The sequence below is a fragment of the Buteo buteo genome, chromosome 8, assembly GCF_964188355.1.
Source record: "Buteo buteo chromosome 8, bButBut1.hap1.1, whole genome shotgun sequence".
Lineage (NCBI taxonomy): Eukaryota > Metazoa > Chordata > Aves > Accipitriformes > Accipitridae > Buteo > Buteo buteo.
In genome coordinates, this window is record NC_134178.1 from 43872864 (window position 1) to 43895975 (window position 23112).

Consider the following 23112-nt stretch of genomic DNA (forward strand, 5'->3'; position numbering starts at 1 on the left):
GATGGCAGGAGCAGGTAGAAACCATTGCTCAGATCCTTGGACTTCAGCATAAACTCGGACTTGAACTTAAATATTCTTGAACATAAACCAAAAAGATGGTCCTTGTCCAAGACTTTATACCACCTTCCTTCACTATGAGGAGGGGGAGCTGGGGACATCCAGACCCTCTTGGGGAAGTGCTTTCCAATAGAAAAGGATTATAAACATAAGGTGTGTTATTGTATACACGAAAAATGACCAAAACCACTCCATCTGTCTGCCAGCACCTGTGACTCTGGACAGCTGTCACGAGGAGAGACCAGTAAGTCTTGACGTGAGCAAGAATGAGGTACGGTTCCCTAAAAATTGGGAGGGGGCTCGTCTTTTTCAGTGCCCAACTCCCATGGAAGCTGGTTTGGGAAGTAAATGCCTACGTGTCTTTGCGAAGGAGTCCTCAAGTCCCTCAGCAAAAAGACACAGGCACAGAGAGCCTGGGAGGCACAGAGAAAGGTTTGATTTGTAGATTCCAGGGAATCAGATGTCCTGCAGGTATTGGTGCTCCACTAATGTACTTAGTATTTGATTGTTAATAAGGAACATCGTGAAGGATAACTAGCAACATCAGTGCCTGCCCTGAGGTAGCACCCAGTGCCTACCCAAGTGCTGCCTTTTGCCAGCTGCTGTAGAAGTAATAAATCAGTCAAGGGATGTCAAAGGTCAGCTTCCAGGGGGAAATAATGATTTTACTCAAGTGGAGTGTGCCTTCCTTAATAAGGGACACTTAGCAGCATGGGATCTCATCTCTGTACTCTGTCACTCCCTTCCATGTGCTGATGTACCCTTTTTTTCTAAAAGCCACCAACCCTCGCTGGATCAATGAGGCCTGATCAATTGTTTTTCCCTCTGAATTATCCATATGGGGTTGTTAGCTGAGCTGCTGGCAGAAAACGAGAGACAGCTTTCTGTCTGTTTACTGTAAAGAAAGCAAAGCAAACTACAGGAGGGGACAGGCTGCAGGATATTTACTGTCAATACAGCCGGAGAGAGAGGAGATATAAGGAGAGGGGAGGAGAGGGGAGCAGAGGCTGCAGACTGCAACCCAAATGAATGATCTGAGTGTAAAAATACCCATGCAGTTTCAGACAGAAAGTGGGTGGATTGAAGTCAACAAGGGATAGCTGAGGGTGTTTAACAAATGGTTTAGTGAAGGGCTAGTGAGGCAGGAAAGTACTTGTGGCACACAGAATAATAATGCTGTGCACGAGCATACTGAATCTGCAGTGCAATCTGAAGGGCGCTTCCAGATCTGCCCTGAGACAGAGCAGTAGCTGGGATATTTTTGTGTGTGCCTGCATGCAAGACCCATCATTTACAAGTAATAAGATGAATAATAATGATTGAACTTAGAAAACAGTAATTGGAGCTAGTTTTCCAAAGCAGCTGGATATCACCATTGTAACTCAGACCAGAAAAAAAAAAAAATCTAAAAAAAATAGGCATACTTCCTTGCTTCTCTCTCCTCTTCTTTATCCACAGAGGAATTAGGTGACCTGAGCTTCACAGGGCAAGAAGGCTCTGAGCAGCTTGCTCTGAGTATCCCTCTACTTCCAGAGGCAGGTGAACGAGTGAAGAGTGAATTCACACTTTAGAGAGCAGCGAAGACCATCTTGCCATGAAACCATTCACAGATGAAGATGTAGAAATCTACATCCAGAGCAAGGTAAGGCTTTATCTGTCCAGATTTTCTGTCTCCCACACTAGGTGTTGATTCTGAAGGGTGCCAAACTTGACAGTTAGTTGCTCGCCTGCTGTCTTCATTTCTGAGACAAGACTGGGTGAAGTTTCATGAGAACTGTATTTCTAATGAGATTTCTAGGTTTCTGTTGCAGAATGTTATCAGGGATCTGAGCTGGTAGCCTAATTTTCCAAGGTGCTTGTCCTCTTCTCCTTCAGATGTCCTGAATTTTTGCTCCGGATCTGGAATTCCCAATATGAGACTAGCTGTAATTGCCAGCATTTAAGCTAAGGAAAGGTCCTTGCCCTCTCCCTGTCCAGTGGTCTTGGCTTGACAGAAACAAGACTGAAACCATGCCAGGGGTTGCCTCTAAGAAAGACGCATGTAGGAACTAGAGAGAGAGAGAGGAGAGAGACAGATATTGTTAGAATTCACCTATCAGTCTGTCACCTCAGCTAAGGGTACTTCTCTATATAGCATGATTAAAATAACATGTCTTATTAGCACATGTGGGCTGGAACCACGTTTTCTGTTTTATGAGATGTTCCAGCACTCCATTTTTATTTTCCCATTATGAAATGAAGTAAAACAGAATAAAATCATCAATGAAACAATACTGTTTAATAAAAGCAACTCTAAGTGAGCCATAACATTTTTTAAAGCTGACATGTTTCATCACAGTACTTAGGTAGGTCCTGTTTTATAGTCTGCTTTCCCCAACAAAATGCAAAAGTGAAAAATCATCTCAAAATGGAAAACTGTAAAGCTTTCTGTTCTGTAAAGGAAGAAATATTCTGGTACCATGAAGGGGCTGGTAAGAAAGGTTTGTTTTCTCTATGGAAATGTTTTGGTGACAAGCAGGTGTATTTCTTTGAGAACTTTTCGTTTTCAGCCATGCAGTGTTGTGCACCGGAAAATCATTCCATGAGAATCTGTTCAGTAAGCTATAATAGCGAACACTTCTCTGAAGGTTTATAAAGCGGAGCTACAAAGGAGGGAACAGAGGGAAGCCATGCACAGGAAGATGCTCATATGACAGCCATAAGTACAGGGAACAGAAGCGGAGTGCAGTTAAGCGAGGCTCATAGTTGCCAATATTTTAGGTTCTACAGAAAGTCTGTTTTCTAGCAGCCCTCCAGCTCTGATGGATTCCTAGTTTCTGCCTACTCCTGAGCCTCCTGTCCAAGTGAGGCTGCCTAACCTTCAGGCAGCCCCAGTGCTGCTTGTCAAATGCTGCTTGTTTTTGAAAATAAGTCAACCACCTGGTGCAATGAATCTCTATGATACCAAAGAATTCTTCCTTAAGCCGCTCAGCAAAGGAAAAACTCAAGTGCATATGGAGTTGATATGACTGGCTAAATAAGAACAAACATGAGTGTTCTTAGCAATCCCCAGCAAATCCCAGTCCTGCTTTTTTCCTCCATAATAAAACCTTAACTGCCCTTGTTGTTCTGGTTTTGTGCATTTGTTTTGGCATGATTTCCAAAGTTAAGACCTGGTAAGGGGGATGCCAGTAGGTAGTAGAAGCAACTATCCAACAAAGAGCTTATTCTGTGTCTTCTCCCAACATGTCTGTGCTGGTGCTAAAGACATCTTAGATAAATGCCTTGGCTCTTCGGAAGCTGCATTCACTCACTCATGTTCTGTCTTCTGATTTTTATGCCTTCCCTTCTGTAGGAAGGTTATATTTTCCAATAGCATGATTAGGGAGCTAATTGTGGTTACCAACAGTTAGGACCGTCTGTCACATGCCCTTTGTTCTTTTATCCCTGCCCCGGCAATGAGGAGTACATGCAGAAAGAGGTGTTTAGTGGTACCTTCCCTAATAGGTTTTTTGAGAGTCTATACTTTCTTAAAGATTTCATGACAACTGCTGTAGCCTAGCCAGTAGGTGATGAAGGCACAATTAAATAAGGCCAGGCTGGGTTGGATGGATTCTCCCAGGATACTGGAGCTGGCAGAAAGTGTTTCTAGCAGGTGGCCCTTAGAGAGAACATAGTGTGAGCAATGCGTACAGAGGCACTCTTAGATCTCCGTTTGAGCTGACCCACAGCGATTGTGTACTTTCAACAGAAAAAGTCTGCTTTTTGTGTCTAAAAGCTCTTAAAGTGGACAACTTTCTCTACCGCTCATACCTTTTGCTTGTTTGAGAAACCATTAGGATATCTTCTGGATGAGCAAAAACATGGTGGAGGAAATAGCTATAGCTGTAGGTGGAGAAGTGCTGTAAATGAAAGCTGAGATGAGGTGAAAATTAACATGGACTAAAATTTTCCAGTGTAAATTTTCTAAAAAAAAAAAAAGGTACATGTAAGCTAGCTAAAACTAGTCTCGGGGGACAAGGATGAATTGGAATGAGGAGGAGGAGGGCGAATTACTAGGGAAATTAAAGGGTATAACATAAACATAAGGGACTATGTGTTGTTAGCATAGCAAAGAATCAGGATGTCAAGGGTAGATGAGAGCCCAGCAAAGGGAACAATATGATACTACAGTCTGATGTATTTCCCACTTCCAAAAACTATTCAGGCTTAGTAAAAATACTGTTAACTTTGTTGGCTGGTGGGGGAGGTATTCAAACTCTGCTCATCTTCAAGCTCAGTGTTAGTCAATTGCTATTCATTGGCTAATTGGTCTTAGACAAGCACTAGTCCTTTTTAGTCCATTGTATGGTCTGTTGTTGTGAAGAAGTGAATCTTTTTTGTCACCTCCCAGGGCTTGGGGACACATTTCAACACATTTGAGTGTGTTGTCTGACAGGTCAACGTGTGACATAAAGGAGTCCAAAAGGACTTTTCATGAAGTCCTTGTCAGTGGTATTTTCTAAAAGGGAGAAGAGTCTTATTTAGAAGCTGAAGAAGATGCTAAGCAAGCAGGACACAGGAGTTTTAGAATAGAATCACGGAATGGTTTAGGTTGAAAGGGACCTTTAAAGATCATCTAGTGCAACCTCCCTGCTGTGGGCAGTGACATCTCTCCTTAGGTCAGGTTGCTCAAAGCCCCATCCAACCTGACTTTTGGTGTTTACCAGCTCTGTCTCATGGTAAGTTGGTTGTAACACACAGGGAACGATAAATTTTATTCCCAGTGCAGCACAGGCACAAATGTTTCAGGGTGCTTTAGGTTGATTCTGTTTCCCACCAGAGACAGAGACTGCACTTACCTGTAATATGAAATATCTTTCTTGGAACTGACAGGTAGAACAGCGACATTATCTGGTTTCCAAAGCAGTGGAGGAGGTGCAGAAAATCATCCAGCAGCTGACCACAGAAATCAGCTCTAAGGCCACACGATTCCAGGCTATCTCCAACTCTGGCATTCACAATGAGAATATTAAGGTATGAACAAGAGCTCTAATATACTCTCTGGCAGCTTGTAGGCAATCAGTAAGTGATTTCTCCATTGTGCAAGTGTTTGTACGGACAGGTACTTCACTGAAAATGCCACAGACAATGTGTTGACACTTCACTGTGGAAGTTCTAGTGACTGACTGGGTCACAGGCACATACTCGTGGACATCTTACAACTAGAGGAGCATCAGAGAGGGCTGGGTAAATCAGGCAGAGCCTCTTTTTACAGCTGCTGCTTTTACAAAGAGCGTCTACTGCCAGAGCTGTCAATCTGCAAGCAGAAGCCAAAGCTCTTTGGGAGACAGAAAGAAAAAACTTGTACAGCAGTAACATAAGAAGACAAAAATGCTCATGCTTTCATGAGCTATGACTCATATTTTTCACAGGTGGAAAACCTGCCACCTCACTAAAAAAAGAAAAAAAAAATCAAAAATCCTTCTTCCGCTATGAACATTAGAAAGCTTCTTCAGAAAAATATGGGTTTTCTTGGTCATGGATTGGAACTTCTTTTTCACTGGGAATATATATGCTTATTAGTGGGAGAAGTTAAATGCCTCCCCATTTTAGACCATCAAATACCAAAATGATAATGTCCTGTCCCAGCTGTAACAGGAGAAGACTGGTTATTTCCTATGACTATTTAACATAAGAATAACTAGAGTAAGGGTATAAGAAACAATCACAGCAGTGGCAACTTCAGATGAAAATGATCTTTTTCATCTGAACTTGTTTACATACTCTAGCTATGTCAACCCTTATACTGAAATGCAGCCAGTTACGAAAGCAAACATGTAAAAGCAGGAGGCAACTTTTGCAGCTGTCTAGGATTGAAAGGGAAGAACTCTGTGTATCAAGCTGCTGGAAGGGTACGGAGGTGGAGGCAGAATATAGTCATCCAGTCTGCAATGTGGCTATTGCTCTGGGGACAAACACATTCAGTTTTATAACTTTTTTGGAATTTCACGTACCCCAGGGCTTGTGGTCTTGCCAATAGGAATGACCACAGTGATGTAAAACAGTGCCACATCCTGGTGTACGTGTTCCTTAGTGCCATGGTCTGCCATCCGCCTCTCGTACTGGAACAAACCTGCTTGGCTAATGAGGTCTGACAGGAGCAGGGTCAGGGTAGAATTGGTGTTCTGGAAAACAAAGCAGAACAACACCAAGGCGATCTATTCTGAGCAGTAATTTGGTATTACGGTAGGCTGATCTGAACAACTTCTGCTGAAAAGAAATCCTCAGAATGTGTTTTCTTAAAAAGTGGCAGATTTGTTATTCATACTTGACTGAACCCAGTGCTATAAATCTGTGGAAGTCATACTGGGAGGGTCTGGCTAACTTTGTCCTGTAGGTATGAGTCAGCAAGGAATGGGTTAATAATTTTTTTTTTTTTTGGCTTGGGCTCTTCTGCTTCCAAAAAATAGAATCTTTAATATCATTGCTGACGTAACTTAACCTAGAGGAGACTTGTGTCAAGGGAAAGCCAATGTATTAACTCTTCTGTGTTTAATTTTGCAATGTCTTTTTTCTGTCAATTAAATTTAGAGTGACTTTTCAGAGCTTTCAGCTTTTGGTTAAAAGGAATTAATTTAACACGGTGAGGGGGTCTAGATTTGTTGAGAAGCTACAAGTCTCCTTCTAAATATGCAGGGCTGAGTGGGGAATACCTAAGAAAAGTCTCTAGATATTCCATGTTTTTCTGTAACCCAGGGGACAAAAAATCAAAATCTCTACTAAAAAACTTGAAATAAAATTCAGGTGGACAAAATGGAATATTTTCTTTTTAAAACGTTTAAGTGTTTGTTTTAGTTGTGGCCCACCCTTTTCGCAGCTGTAAACTGCGCAGGGCTGATGCAAAAGCTGTGGAGGCTTCAGTAAGGTGTAATGAGCAGGTTAGCATCCAGACTAATTATTAGTACAGCACTGCCCAATGGCATTGCCAAGTGTTTAACTCTGTAATCTGGGGGGGGGGGGGGGGGGGGGGAATCCTTCAACAAATAGGCTCAAAGGAAGCTTGCAGCTTTGCTCTGTGAATGAATGACCTGGCACATGCTTTCTTTCTGTTCTGTGTACTTCTTGTTTTCCTTTCTGCTTCTCTCAGGATCAGCCAGCCTTACTGGCCAAGTGGTCCGCTATGCTTCGGGGGAAGCGCCCGTTCCACCCATCCATCCAGGTACAAAGCCCCCCTGCCACCTGGTCCCTGCCAGTCCGTATGCCTCCTTCCTCCTCGCCCACCCTCTTCTTCTTCAGACAACTCTATCCCCCTCACCGATCCTCCCATGACTATTTCATCCTCCCTGCAAGAAACTTGCTTTTTTTGCTGAAAGCGTAAATATTTTATTTCTAACCTAATGCTTCTGCCTCCCTGGGATATCCTGGCCAGGATCGCAAGAATAAGGCTGTATTTAATTGGCCCAGCATACTGCAGGCAGGTTTTTAATGTAGCAGAATTGGCCATAAGTTACAGAATTTGAGGCTCTTGTTCAAGCCTGTGACTCGTTGGGGCCCGTGGTCTGGATATGGCACGTAAGACCATCGTGTGAAAGACCATAGGTGTTGGACTGGGGTTTGTTTAGGACACCAGCTGCCCAGCTTTGCAGTGCCGTCCCCAGCTTTGTGATTTCGGGTGGTTCCTGGTAAGCCCCAGGTAGAGCAGCCTTGTGTCTTGTACGTGAAGGCACTCGCCTAACACCTGCAGCTCTTCCATTTAAAATCTGTTGGGTGCCAGTGCCTACAAGTCAGCGTCTTGGTACGGGGAGAAATGGTTGTTTATCTGCCACTGTGGCCGAGGCAGGGAGATGAGCAGTAACTGCATGACAGCCGTTGTATTTTTTCCTTATGGAGCCTAGCGCTTCGTTCCCGAGCTGCTCGCAGGGTTTCTCAGCCTCACCAAACCTGACTTGTGCAGGTCAGCTTGGTCTGCAGTGTCATCCTTCCAGTATCCTCCTGCCTTTAGGTGGTTTGTATCTGAAAAAAGAAGGGCTTTCTGGTGTTCCCTTTGCCATTTCTGTGCTTCTGGCTGGCCATCTTTTGTATTTCAAATTCGCTTGCCAGGGAGCAGAGAAAACCGGCCGTCACATGGCTGGAGACCGGCACGGAGCTGAAATGGGGGTCCCAGACCCACGGGCAGAAAGTGTGAGTAGAAGCTCCAGAAAGGCTGCTGAGGACCATCAAAGCCTGTTAGTGCCCTCAGGACCCTGGCACCTCTGCAGTAATATTTTAAATGAGCTGAGCTACCAGGCAGGCCACCAGAATATTTTGGATTATTACAGGAGAGTGACAAGGGCGTTTCGTTCACCTCGAGGTAACCACCTTGCAGCAACAACCGCCACTTCACGTCCTGCTCGTGCAGCAGCTTCACCTTATTAATGCCAATGTAAATTAGGCTTGCTAGCAAGCTTCTGAGTCAACATGGTAAGTCTGAAGGAGTTTGAACTGAATACCTGGAGCCACGATTGCCAAATGCTTCCAAACCAGTGTTTGGAGATGGTATTTGTGTCACCAAATTCACTCTTTGCAAATACTGGTTCAGCGCTGGTTTTGTTGGAAAATGGTCATTCCCAAAGTGAGGCCAATTATTGTCTTCCAAACAAGCCTGCTTGTGGGTTTGTTATCCATCGGTTACTGTTTCCATCCTTACACTGTTTCTGGCTTCTGCTCAGCAGGAGATGTGGTTTCCTACAGTATGGCTGGCCAAGACCTGGGTTTATTTCTGAGAATGCCACTGCCTGTGGTAGGCTCAGGCATGTCACTTGCCTCACGTCTCTGTCTCTTAAAGGGCAGTCATGAGGAGTGAAACGCTTGTAAAATGAATGGGCCGTAGCCTTATTTTACTAAAGTCTGTAGTGGACTTTGAAAGAGGTCACAAAAGTGCACTTTTTGCCATAGTTATTACTACTATTGACCTCTAGGCTTATCTCTAGTAACTATTCTGAGGTCATAACTTGCACTATTTTATTACCCTTTGCTGGATCTCAAAACATGCTCTCTGATGCTTTCCTGCTCCTTGGAAGCTGTTAGTTATTACATCTCATGCAATTGCAGGCTAGAAATATCAAGGAATGGGGGAAACCATAGCAGGTGTCGTGGCAAATCAGTCAGTGCGCTTTTGTCTTCTATGGGCCGTGGCTGTCACATCAGACTCCTCCTAAGACAATTTTCTTTTAGTCTGCGTGCCTCCAAAGTAACCCTCGGACGGGCATGGAACAGGTCCTGGCTGTATTCAATTGTTCCTGCCATGCCATGGCTTTTCCTTCTCTCCAAAGCCCACAGTTTTACCTATTACTTCCTTAACCCTCTTTTCCTTACTTCAGGCTCGTGGATCTGCCTTTGTCTCCTCTCTCAATCTCTCTGCACTCTCCTAGGTCTTAGCACCCAGCCAGTTCCTCATCACGGTCCCTCTGCGTGGCCTGGCTGGGTACAGGGAATGCCAGGTCCGGCACTGGCGTTATTACACCGTGCATGGAGCCAAGCTCCTCTCCTCCGTACGGGACCCCGAGGAATTGCATCAGTGGCTAGAGGTGGAGCAGTTCTCAAAAAGCCTTCAGCAGTGGCATGAAACGGATGTGAATATCGAAGGTGATCTGGTTCCAGCCAAAGTGCTTCTCGTCTTCCGGGAGCTGGTGGAGAAGTCGATTATCTCCTGTAACCTCTCCAGTGAGTTTAGTGGGGACAGGTATAACGGGACTGTCTGTCTTCTGCAGCTGAGAGAGGGAACCATCACACACACAAACTGTTTGTTTGACTCACGTGGTCAGAAGTTAAAAAACAACAAACCCCTCCAAAATCAGGGAGCCTTTAGCCCATTGCAGTGATGACGTAGACCCACATTGAAGATAGAATTAAGTAGTTCTTGGGCTCTTCATACCCAAGGTGTTGCTCCTTTCTTAGGAATTTGGGTAGGATCTGCAGCAACATCACCCTCACAGTTCAACCAAGATGCAACCCAGATTTTCAGAACATTTAGGAATTTGTTTGGGAAAAATCTTTTTCTACTACAGCACCTGCAATATATCTAGACTATCAAGGAAAATTGGATACAGGGAAAGTGCATAAGTTGGAGGAGAAAGTGCCTGAAGATGTGTATAGGGCAAGTAATGCCCTGAGGAAACCTCAGCTGCCCATAGCTTTCCAGCATGGGGTGGTGGGAACTAAGTAGAAGGACTTCTACTTAAGCAAAGTCTGTTGGACAAATGCTCTTTTCCCCAGCATCCAGGTTACTCCAGTGCTGTTCAGCAGAACTGGACTCAGAAAATTTGTTTTCAGTAACGGTGCTGATCCCTCTGTGAGCAATCCAAACTGCTGTTTATTTCCTCTGGCTATTCATTCTAGAAGCGCTGATCACTGACATAACGCAATCAGTGGTGCATTTAACATGCCTTTATAGCTACAACATCTGTAGCAAGATGCTGGCTGAACAGTGATCCTCATGCTTAATTCTTAGCATCCTAGAGGCGTGTTATAGGCTTCAGCTAATGAACACTTGGCTTGGTCCAAGCTAAATAGTCTGTGCCCATCTTTTCACATTAAGGTACTGTGACATGATCAAATCCGGACTGTGGTGCCTCTTCTCATAGCATGTTTCCAGGATGACTTTACTCATCAGCAGCCCAATACGGGTCTTCTGTATTCCAGAGAAATAGGAGCCATTTCCACTCATCTGGTTGCACTCTGAATTTTAGTCACAGCAGAAAACATGTTAAAGTTAAGCTCAGCTAGGTCATTGCATTCTTCCAGGAAATACTTGTTATCATAGAAATGATTACAGGTTGAAAGATGAAAGGTTGGAAGGTTGAAATTTCACCGTTGTGGCTCACAGAAAAGATCAGGTGGAGTGGGCTTGCACTTTAAAGTCTAAAGTGAGACTTATGTGAAAATCATTGTGTTGAAGTGAAAACCTGCCATGTTGTCTAGTAGCAGTACATCAATTTGTTGAGCCAGGAAAGGTACTTCCATGGGACCCAGGGAGTGATGTTTGGGCTGATGATTCTGATGCCTTTTTTGTAAGGCCAGCTGGGAGGAGATGAGCTAAGATGAAGTCAGGAGGAGTAATTACCATTTTTGTTTGTTTCTGGGAAGAATGAACTTCCTTCATCCCACAGTACAGCTAAAGCTACAGAAAAAAATCCCCGATTTCATTGCTTCCCTGTTTTTTAATTCTTCGAGCTCCAGCAAAACCAGTTTTTGAGGTGTCTTGCTTTTCATTAGTGGAAAAATAGGTAGCCCAATTGCAATGCTTTGGGAAACGCTGTGAACATATTTGCATGCTGACACAGTGGTTGCTCTAACGCTTTTCAGCTGCTGGGTATCCCTGCTGAGGGCTTGGGAGCAGTGCAGTCCCTGGTTTGGCTCAGCAGGGAAACAACATGCAGATTTTACTGAGGGTTATAAAGTTCTGGTTGAGATGGACTCCACTATTTGCAAGGTAATTCAACCCTTTGCTTTCTGGAGGAGAGGCTAAATTGCCATTGGGAGTAGGCAGGTATTTCCTCTGTGAGGGCAGAAGAGGTTGCCATCCCAAATGTTCATCACTGTCCCTACAAGTCTGTTGTGCGGGCTCCTTGTGGAATTGCACCCTAGCCCGTGCCAATCAAAATGAGGTGGGTTAACACGCTGCTATTTAAACCACTTATGGTAATCTGCTCCGTCTTTTACTTCAGTGGGTTAGAGCGTGATCATGCAATTGGCTCAGATGGCAAAGCTGAAGGAACAGTCATCCCGCCAGAGTGACAGGGAGAGCTGGGGACAGAAACTTCTTCCATGAACGCAGCTGGACCAACAGGAAACCTCTCACTAAGTCCATTAGTTGCAGCTTTCATTCCTTTCTGCTCTCTTAGAGCACGTTGTTCCTGGAGATGAGCTACTCTTCCTTCACTGAGGAAACTTCTTTCCTCCAAATCACAATGGAATTAACTTTTTGAGGCTCGGCAGCCCCCGTGAGGCAAGCAGTTAGCCCTTTTTGTATGACTGCTCTGCACAACAGGTCCTAAATTCTTGAATTGTCTTCTGTGCAAGTGCATCTCTGGAAACCAAACTTAGAGATACCCCACAAAACATTCTGAATGACTGGCAAGGGTAAGTCATTTGGTCTGATTACGGATTCTCTGAAGGAATAAGGACATCTTTAGATATGAAGCATTCATCTTGTCCCCTCTAATCTGCAGTCATCTCCTTATATTGTGCCATTAGAAATGTTAGGTTGCACCAGTTGTCTATCTGGATTTTTAAGCAGCTGGTCCTAGGATTTAACAGGACTCACAAAGGAAAACAAAAGCATGGTAATTGAGCATAAAATTGAGACCTTAGTTGTTCCTTCATCTTCTTCCTGTTCTCATTCTCCAGGGTAGATTTAGATGATAAGTGTTTTTCTTGTATTCTGCTTATGGCATTGAAGAGAAAGTGCTAAGACAGACCAATAGAACTGCAAGACCCTAGACGGGCTCTTGCTTGGCTTGTGGAAAAGGACATTTTCATCTTTATTATCTTTTCTTGTTCCTTCACAGGTAAAGTGACAGTGCTGGAGAGCTTCAGCTCAGTGGTCCGGGTGGCTGTGGAGACATCAGAATCCCAGGTCGAGGTGGAGCTGGTCCCTGCTGTGGAGATTCCAACTTGCTGGCCCGAGAAAGCCCGGTGGCCTCGTTGCCTTAAGCGCTGGCCTTCCCAGGAAAAAGTGCAGTGCATCAAGGTGAGCAGTGTGAAAAGCGCTATTAAGTCTGTGCTGGAATTTACCTCACAGGTGTCTGACAGTGGTTTCCCAAATGGAGGACTGCACGGTGATGCAGGCAACAAGTCCCATGCACGACCTGCTGCTCCATGGCAAAGTGCCTGCAGAGCTGCACCTCTGCTGTAGTAGCACAGCTGGTGCTGTACCCGATGGCTCTGGAGCTGGGTCTCCTGGGAGTAACTGCTATCAGCACACAAGGAAACAAAACAAATTATGTGTGTGTTTGACTAAGAATTAGGGTGGGAGCATGACTCATGTTTGCTGCCTCTGCTAACCCTGTTTAGAATACAGTTTGAGAGACGTCACACATCCTTGTTGTAACATCTCTCTGCACTGCTCAGAGAATTTTGCCTCTGATCTGGTGTCACACTTCCCCTTTTGTCCACAGTCGCTTGGTTTCGACCTTTTGGCCCGCTCCAATTATCACTGGCAGCTGTGTTTCTCCCGTGCTGAGCATATACTCATGGAAGGACTTGATGAAGATGGTGGTTGTCGCATGAAGTGCTTCAGGGTCATGAGGCAGATGAAGGAAGATGTCTGGTGTGCTGGAAATAAACCTGTCATCACAGCTTATCACCTTCAGGTAGGCATCACCATGATACCAAGCTACGGTTTCAGTATCTGTTGCAGTGGCTTCCGTCCAGTAATGTCAAAATATCGTGGCGTAAATCACTGTAGCATCTATGTAACTTCTAAGGTAACTGTCAAAACTGCAGTACTATTTCATTGCTTTACAGTGGCAAGAAGTTCAGTAAATATATATGCCAAACTTCAATAAGAAACTAAAGCCTGTAGGAACATTGTGATTGCAGCAACATAAATAACGTTAAGAGTTGAGGCCCCTGCTCTGTTTTGACTTCACATGGGCATTGTAATATTGGCTTTAATAACATGGTTGCCTCCTGCTTCTTGACTATCCCAGCCATCCGTATCCATCTGTTTGTCTGAACAAAAATTGTGCATTTGTCTTTGTGGATATCCACCAAGCAAAATTCTCTTAGGTGAGCCTTATTTCATGAACGAGGTGCAAACTACAGTTCTGGTGGTGTTTCACCTGGGGTGGGAAAGGAAGAAAGGGATAAAGGGGTGGTAGCATCCTCCCTGCACGTCCTTCAGGGTTCAAGATGGTTTCAAACAACGTTTGTGAAGAAGAGACAGAAGGCTCTGCTGTGACCGTGTCCCCACATCTGACAGCTGCAGACACTGGTGGACCACAGGCAGCACCATTTATCAGACAGTAGAGCAATCCTGTTTTCTGGGCCTCCATCCTCCTGGAGCTGCCAAGGAAAGGCTGTTCTTCTCCTACCCTGAAGCCTCAAGCCACTAGGCTTCCACAGTAGTTACTGATCTTTTGGTGTCCAAAACCAGATGCAATGCCAAGATTTTCCCTAAAGAAAAGGTTGCGACTACCAAATGCTATTATAGTCATGGGACTCATCTAAGTCATGATGGAGTCAAAAAAGAGTTGACGAGGCTGTTTATAGCTTAGCAGAATGCAAAAATTCTCAGTGCCTGTAAAAACAAGCTGGTAGGAAAACTGTTTTAGGTAGGAGAAAGTGAAAAACCATTTAATCATTAGTAACGATCTCTTTCTGTGGCTGAAGGAGAAGGAGGTGCACGAAGTGCTGTTGCACAGACTCTTGATCAAAATAAAAGGCTCTTTAGAAGCTCTTCAGTTCTTTACTGTAACTGTACTTCAGGCTTTTACTGCAAGAGAGGATTAGTTTACCAGGCAGAAGGAATGCTTCAAAGTTACTTACATTTAAAAAAAAAAAAAAAAAAAGGAGAGAGAGAAACAGTCAGTGGATAAACCAGCAGTTGAGCAGAGGCTTAGTGTTAGGTTTCTTCACATTATCAGGTTTCCCCTGTCAGAGGTATCCAATAATTATGATTAAGCAAGACTCCATATGAAAAAGATCCTCTATGACAGAGGAAATCCTTCCCCTAGAAGTTGTGAAAGCCTTAGAGGACTGAGTAAGCACACTCATTATGCTTACCTCCGTAGGAATGAAGTTCAAGATTGGGAAGTCCAAAAAGACCCAGGTACGTTTTGAAAGCCAACTCTATGCCTCCGGTAGACAGCTGGCAGTTAGGGACGGACGGATCAGTAAATGCTGGGGATAGATCACCTGATGGAAGAGCAGCACTATTTTCCTTGCCTCCAGAAACTTCATTGCATTTGCTGCTCGTGGATCTCGCTGAAGTAGTTTTAGTGTGAGGAAAGGTAACTAACTGCTCTGCAAGCCTCCAAGGAGTAGCTCTTGCAGAGTTACAGCTTGAATTCCTCACTATGGCTTTTGTTCCCCAGCAACGTTTAAAAAAAGGTCTTTGTGGTTATTGCAGCTGTGAACAAAAAATTGTTCACATTTGAAAAGCTGCCTGAGAAGAAATTTGTCAGCAATACAACTATTGCAAGGCCTACTGCAGGAAAAAACCAAACCAGGCAATCCAGAAAAGTGTGGCTTATTTTGATGAAATTCTACCTCTGAAGAAACAGAGGAGTGGAAGGCTGCAGTTTGGCCACATCTCACAGCATCTGTGGGTCTCTTTTGGGCCACTGAATCTGCAAAGTAAAATTGGGATTCAGAGGCCAGTAAGGAACTTAGCAGAATTATTGAACCCAAGATGGGTGACTTTGTACTTTAAAAACTGATTTCAGGTTGACCAAAGCAGTCAGTATGACTTTTTTGGTACAGTAAGTGTAAGTACCTTGAGAAAATTCTTCTCAGTCATAAGCAAGTCTGAAAAATGCAACATGGGCATGTAAAAGAGCAATAATCATATGCATTTTGTTATTTTAACTATAGATTTCTCAAATGTTACATTACATAAAATAAACATGGGGGAATAGAACATAGCACTTGCTGTATTACATATCAGAAAAAAACAGGCTGCACTTGACCAAAAAGCATGCCCTGCACCTGCAATAGTTGCTTGGAATCTCAGTCTGGGATGCAGGTCTGTGTGCATCTTCAGCACAAATACAGCTGAAGCTAACAAATAATTATGTTAGTCTGGTTATTCTTCTCTTAGCACCTACCGGATTCTACGCTTGTATAATAGGCCATTTTCTACACCCTAAAGCGCCTGGCATTTCTACAGAGGCTCCTGCTGGAGGATGGAAAATAGGCTAAGGTTATTTTAGCGAGACCATTTTTCTTGGGCTCCCGGCCCAGTCACTAGAGAAGGAGAGATCCTAACCAGGCACGTCAGAGTTGCTCTGCCTGATCCCCACAGGAGGCTTTAGCTGCGATCCCTCCATCGCAGAAACGTTAACACGGGGAGATAGCAGTGCGAGTCTTTCTGATTTCCAAAGCTGTCAGCCACTTACCAGCACTAAAACTGCCTTAGTAAGCTGTGTGAGCCCTCAACAGAACCTCTAACACCTCTCCTCTCCCATCTGCTTCTTGCAGACAGTGCTATTCTGGACGTGTGAAAAATACCCACGCACCAAGGATTGGCGCTGCTTCCCCGAAGCCTTTCTGAGGCTGGTACAGAAGCTGCACAAGTGTGTAAGCCAGCACTTCCTCAAGCATTACTTTGTCAAGAACACCAATCTGCTCAAATATGCCAACACCAGTGACCTGGACCTGGTGGCCAGCAAGCTCGCGGTCTTCTTGGAGGACCCCGTCTTCTGCCTGGACTGAGGCAGGAAAAGGTCTACTCACCCCAAACCCGAGCTGATCCCCCGCCTCCTCTCCCCGCCTGTGGTTGTTCTTCGTGTCCTTCCAGTAGATGTTGCAGCTGGCTTTGTAAGACGGTTGGCACATGCAGCGTGAAAGAGAAGCGTCAAGCTGGCAGCAGTGGGCGGTGAAAACTGATGGGAGGTATCGCCTGATGCCCAGCTGATCTAATTTGCTTTCAACAGTGACAGCCTTCCTGGAAGCTACAGCCAGTGAAACCCAACTTTCTGTGTCAGTCAGAGCAGGCAACTGCCTCGTTCTCCGTCTCCGGTCTTGTGGCACCTAAGCAGAAAGATGGTGCAAAGAAGCCTCGCTCGGCTGCCTCCCCGCTGTGTAACCTAGCACATCTATTGTTGCCGCTTCCCCCTTTCTCACAAAGGACGGCGGGTTTAATTCCCTGCTTACCTCACAGGCCAGCTCTGTGGAAAGCAGAGGAACGTTTCTGAAGCGTACTGAAGCTGGAAGCTTTCTCAGAGGCACTTTGATGCCTCTCTCCCCAATTAAATGGGATCCCGCTCCAGTACGAAGATAACCGTGCTGCTCGTGTTGAATAGCTCAAGGGAAGCAAGAGGAGGAACGGTGGGTTTTGCCTCCTCCTCGTTTTATTCTCCTCCACTTCCATTTTTCTTCCAGTTGCTTCAAATATGGTTTTTTTCGTGTTTGCCTTTGCCAGTTGTGTTAGTGCCGTACAACCAGGGGGCTTTGCCAGAGCCGAGTTCGCTCCCACCCCTGGCTCCATCCAGCAGGCTGGAGGTGGAGCAGGTCTTTCCCTAGTTGTTAGCACCCACATAATTTTGGGGTGGTATACAGAAGGAGAATATTTTTCAAAAGCTGTTAGCTCCAAACCCCCCAGTCCTTTTAATATTATGGATGTTTAAAAAGAAAATCGGTTTTAGTGTTTTAAAAGAACAGAGTTCTAGAATGAGTATAAAGAATGTTGGTTTTAATGTTATTAAATCACTGAAACTAAATCAAAGTGGGCTTTTTTTTCCTTTTTTTTTTTCTCACACCTGCACAGGAATGTAAATAAGTATCTCCTTTGCCAAGGGAGGTGGCAGAGAGAGGATTTGCAGCACATATTCCAGGGAGCTGCTGCAGCGGATGGCCTGCAAGATGTCCATCCGTGGCAGAGCATCTCCCCCTTGTGTCAAATTGTGGTCTAACCACGCATCTTCAGCACAGCCTCTGCTTTCTGGCTTGATTTTGTATGCCGGAGTATGTTCACAAGTCCATGGGGAGAGATGGGATTTATCCCAGAGCACTGAAGGAGCTAGGGGATGTTATGGCAAGACATCGATCATCTACCAAAGGTCTTGGGAGTCCAGGGAGGTCCCTGCTAACTGGAAGCTCGCCAGTGTTATTCCAATTTGCAAGAAGGATGTGAGGGAAGAGGGCAGGGAGCTACAGACCTGTTAGTCTAACCTCTGCTCCTGGAAAAATTATGGAGAAGATTATACTGGGTACTATCGAAAGGCATTTAAAGAACAACGCAATCATCAGGCACAGTCAACGTGGGTTCACAAAGGGAAAGTCCTGTTTAATTCATTTGATATCCTTCTGTGTTAGGGTCGCCCGCCTAACGGATGAAGGGAATGCAGTGGATGTTAGTTTTTTCTGGATTTTAGTAAGGCTTTTGATACTGTCCCTCAGAGCATCCTTCTGGACAAGCTGTCCAGCTGTGGGATGAGCAGGTTGACGGTGTGCTGGGTGAAGAACTGACTGAAGGGCAGAGCTCAAGGGGTTGTAGTGAACGGGGCTACGTCTGGCTGGTGACCGGTCACCAGCGGTGTTCCTCAGGGTTCAATTCTAGGGCCAGTTCTGTTCAATGTATTTATCACCGATCTGGATGCAGGAGTTGAACGCACCATTAGCAAGTTTGCTGATGATACCGAACTGGGAGATGCTGTTGACTCTCTGGAGGGACAAGAGGCCTCGCAGAGGGATCTAGATAGATTGGAGCATTGGGCTGTCATTAACAGAATGAAATTTAACAAGTCCAAATGCCGGATTCTGCAGCTGGGACGGTGTGACGCCGGGCACAAGTGTAAATTGGGAGAGGAGTGGCTGGAGAGCAGCTCTGCAGAAAGGGATCTGGGGGGGGCTGGTCGACAGCAGGCTCAATGCGAGCCAGCAGCGTGTGCCCTGGGAGCCAAAAGGGCAACCTGCACCCTGGGGGGCATCAACCACAGCCTGACCAGCCGCTCCAGAGGGGACGATCCCGCTGTATGCGGCGTTGGTGCGGCCTCACCTTGAGTGCTGTGTGCCGTTCTGGGCCCCACAATTTAAGAAGGACATGAAGGTCCTTGAATGCGTCCAGAGGAGGGCAACAAAGCTGGTGAGAGGGCTGGAAGGCATGTCCTCTGAGGAGCAGCTGAGGACTCTGGGCTTGACGAGTTTGGAGAGGAGGCTGAGGGGCGACTTCATCACTCCCTACAGCTTCCTGAGGAGGGGGAGTGGAGAGGGAGGTGCGGAGCTCTTCTCCCTGGGATCCGGGGGTAGGACGCGTGGGAATGGTTCAAAGCTGCGCCAGGAGAGGTTTGGCCTGGACATCAGGAAGCATTTCTGTACCGAGAGGGTGGTCAGACACTGGAACAGGCTTCCTAGAGAGGTGGTCGATGCCCCGAGCCTGTCAGTGTTTGGGAGGCATTTGGACAATGCCCTTAACAACACACTTTAACTCTTGGTCAGTCCTGAAGTGGTCAGGCAGTTGGACTAGATGATGGTTGTAGGTCCCTCCCAACTGAAATAGTCTATTCTGTTCTATCTGCTTCCTTGTCCTTCACCCAAGTGTAGGAGGAGGCTTTCTTCTACAGTTAATTCTTTGGCAGAGAAGAATATGGGTCAGGCAGGATCCCAACTGTGTGGTCATTCTTGTAGTGGCCTCCTGCAGACCTGACCCCACCACAAACCCAGTGCCCTCTCTGCTCAGGACCTGGAAATACCCTCCAAGTCGCCTTTCCACGTGGGTAACCACGTTGTGTGGAACCATTTTGAACAGGTAACTTCTCTTGCTAAGCCTTTGTTCCCCGGGCTGGTTTCTAAATGGGGCAGAAGTGGCAGTTTCGTGATGACAACCCCCCGTTAAAGCGTGGCTTTCCTGTTTCCGATGAGCAGAGCTGTTTCAGTAAAGAGCAAAGAAATGCCAATCTGCCGAGCAGAGCCCGCCAGCTGTGACGGTGAAGTAATGTCTCCTGTTCTGTCTTGGTTTTGTCTTGTGGTTGAAGGGCTAGCTTCTGAAGTTGGGGGAGGGCAAAAGCGGTTCGAAAGGACAGCAAGAAATGTTCAGGGCTCTTAATCCCAAGTTTGATATTTTACTGCTCTGATGCACGATCCTTTCGGGATTTAGTTGTGGCTGTCGAAGAATTTATCCCCCTTTGTAGCCAGGGGGAAAAGCGTTTCAGTGGTGATATCTTAACTTGGCTGCAGCTGCCTATCAGAGTCCTCAGTCGCTGCGGTTCACAGGCTGCTCGCTGCGAAGTGAGATCGTGGGTATATACCGTGTGCTGCGGAACCACGAGGTGGAAGGTACTGCTGCTCTGCCAGGGCGCAAACTCTCACAGCCAGGAATGAATCAGCAAAGCCAGTAAGTAAGCACAGAATGAGGGACCCCTGCTTTGAGCCAACTCCGACATCTTTTTTTCCTCTCTTTTCTTGTTGATACACAGGCAAATGCATCAGCTAGCGTATGCTGCTGCGGGAAATATCATTGTGACCATAATAAAACTAAAGCTCTGCCCTGGAAGGCATGTTGCTATTGACCACAAAGGCACAAGAATCATCCCTGGCTTTTTCTCCAGGGCAGCAAGACATGACACAGCTGGCCACTAGCAAACAGTGAGGGAAAAGGCTTTGAAGGAAGAATCTTACGTGTTCATTGAAGTGGTTGAATAAAAGAATTTATTCCACCTCGGAGATAGGTGGGCGGAATACTACATACTATCTTGTATCATCTAGTGCAGGTCTGGTTGGGGGGGGGGGGTGGGGTGGTTGTGAGGCAGGTTTTTGCGGTGGTGGGAGAGTTGTGCAGGAGGTGTCGGATAAAAAAAACCCTTGCCAAATATACCTGTTGCATTTCTCAGCACAGTAAACTTTCTGCAAATAGCTTTGCACTTACACGTCCAGCCTGATTGCAAAATTATGCCCTTGTCCCAAGGTTTTCCTCCAGCAAAGGATATCACACTGTGTTTTGCCCACAGAATAAGTTTTACATTTCATATTTTTAATTTTTCTGTAAAAAAAATTGAGCACCTTGACAAATACAGACTTTCTTGAAGCACATTAAATTTAACCAAATGCTCTATCTTTGTTCAGAATGTCTGGAAGGAATGACCATTCATCCTCCCTCTCTTTTTAATTGCTTTCATGAGTATTTGCTCTATCAAGGAAGGAAGGGGAATTCTTGACTTTCATAATTTCTTTAAGGTTGGCCGTGACTTTTTGCTTACCTCTCGGTTTTGCTTGCTCTCCTCAGCTGAATTATTATCTTTAAAACAAGAAAGGGCAAACAGTAGCCAAAAGGGAACCGTTTTGCATGCACGTGAAGCACAGCACTCAAGAACAACAGACATTCCCAAAGCATTCGCACGAGCAAACGAGGGAGAAATTCAAATGCATATTTGTGACGAGGCATGGGGTGCAATGAGTGTTTACTGAAATCCTGCGTTCAGGAGGTATGAAACAGCAGCTCTGAGAGAAATTTCGGCTGACTCACGGCCGAGCTCTTGGCCGCCGTGGCCTTTGCACAAGGCGCTGGCACTCAGATTGGGTGCTAACTGTATTTTTTCAAGGTATTTGAAAGGCAGCTTGTTCAAGGTAGCTTGTCGCTAGCTGCTGGGTGGGCAGGAGAGGCGTGGAATGATCCTCACTGTCGTTCCACGGGCTGGAGGCTTGAGTGGGACGAGGGATGCTGAGGTGGCTCACGGTGGGTGCTCAGGGTCTCCTTACAGCTATGGGACATTCTCAGCCCTCACCGCAGGCATTATTGCTCCATCTCTCAGAAACTTCGATTTGAAGTGTGTTGCTCTGTTTCCCATATAAAACCTTACAAAATTCGTGATGTTTTAGTCCTTGTACGTTGTCTGCCTTTAAGTCACTAGAGGGCAATGTCTCTCCGAAACACGCACACGGATCCGGGATCTCACTTGCGCTTAAAATCAGCATCTTGTTAGTTATCATTGAACTGACACAAATGAACTGGATTAATTTAATGCTAAATTCTATTGCCAAAAAGGCGAGAAGGAAAGAGACCATGGGAGAGCTTTTTAATAAATAGTAAGACTCTGGTAAAAAAGACTCTGAACTCCGGGAACCGCTCCAAGAGCCAGAATATGGATTTATTGCTTTGTGCAGCAAAAGATGGGCTGGCGGTAATTCCCAACAGGCTTGATTTGGGAAGAGCACCGACAAGCAAAGTGCAGGCAGGGTTCTGGGAAGGACGGAACTTGCGGGAATAGCCACCACCCTGCTCCATCAGAGCATGTCTCCTGTCCTCTCTCCATGGGGAGGGACTCCCACGAGTTCCTGCATCCCAAGCACCTCTGTCTCCCTCTTTTTCTCCTTCTGCCCCCCCCGAAAGAGAGATTTTCTCTGAACAGGTTTTCTGATGCCACCCCTTTGGCTCTGGTGGGAATGGTCATTTCTGAGCGTGCATCATCTCTCCTTTATGTCGTGGGACCCAGGTGGACACAGAGGCCGTTACAGACCATCGACCTCCCGCTTATGCTCCATCTTTAGTTTGGAGTGATGCCCAGCAACGAAGTTGGAGTACCTTGCAAACTATGTTCCCGGTGGGAGCAGCTCAGCCCCTTCTGAGCGAAACTGGGACACGGACAGTAATAGATAAGATAACAGGCTAATTCTGCCTTCACACTAAATATTTTTCTCCTTACCAATGCTACGATTGCTGCTTTGGAGGATAAACATATTTTTTATTATTATTTCCACTCCCCTCCAGGAGTCTTATCTGAGGCCCTTGCAAAGTCCCATGAGAGCGACACAGCACCAGTGCTCAAAACATGGTAAGAGATCCCACTCACCCCATCGAGCCAACCTTTGCCATCGCTATAGGAGGTAGCATATGTATTTTAGCCTGTTCTGACCCAAGCCGTTGTTGCAAAAAGAAATGGAGAATGCTTCCGTCATGATACAGGTATTTATCAGTTCTGCTCCAAGCAACGCCTTTGGTCTGAAAGAAAGGACAGGATCAGAGCCTGGCTTTGAAAGCAGCTCCTGGATAGGTGATGAGGAATGCACAGATGCTACCAGAGGCCAGGCCTGTGGGGAGTGCAGAATGTATTTTTCACAGGAAAGATTCTCTAATTTACCCTTAGCATCCTCACAAATAGAAATTACAAGGAAATGCATCAAGGAAAGAATTAATCAGATTGAAAGGCTTTGTAGTAATTAGAAAAAAGAATGGCGTCTTCTCAGGCTCCCCTGGGTGGTGGTAATTACCAGCTGCACAACCGTGGTTTGTGCAACTTAAAGTTTTCTGGGTTAAAAAGCTAAATATCTTCTTGTTTCCTTTCTTAGAGAAGCCACCCATGGAATCAGCAGCTACGCAGGCCAACAGCTCCGAGAAAAGCGCATCGAGCCCCCTTCAGCCTGGCAGGGCATCACTTTACGCGGGGTGGTCCAGAGCCT

The 23112-nt window shown here is 45.7% G+C and overlaps 1 protein-coding gene across 1 annotated transcript; it reads left to right on the plus strand.

The window, feature by feature from the left end:
* Positions 1-1421: 1421 nt before the first annotated feature.
* Positions 1422-17693, plus strand: MAB21L3 (mab-21 like 3). Its single transcript, XM_075034776.1, has 6 exons — positions 1422-1699; positions 4912-5052; positions 9429-9720; positions 12567-12748; positions 13176-13370; positions 16201-17693. Exons 1-6 carry the CDS (start codon positions 1652-1654, stop codon positions 16432-16434), a joined length of 1092 nt encoding a protein of 363 aa, XP_074890877.1. The 5' UTR covers positions 1422-1651; the 3' UTR covers positions 16435-17693.
* The last annotated feature ends 5419 nt before the right edge of the window (positions 17694-23112 follow it).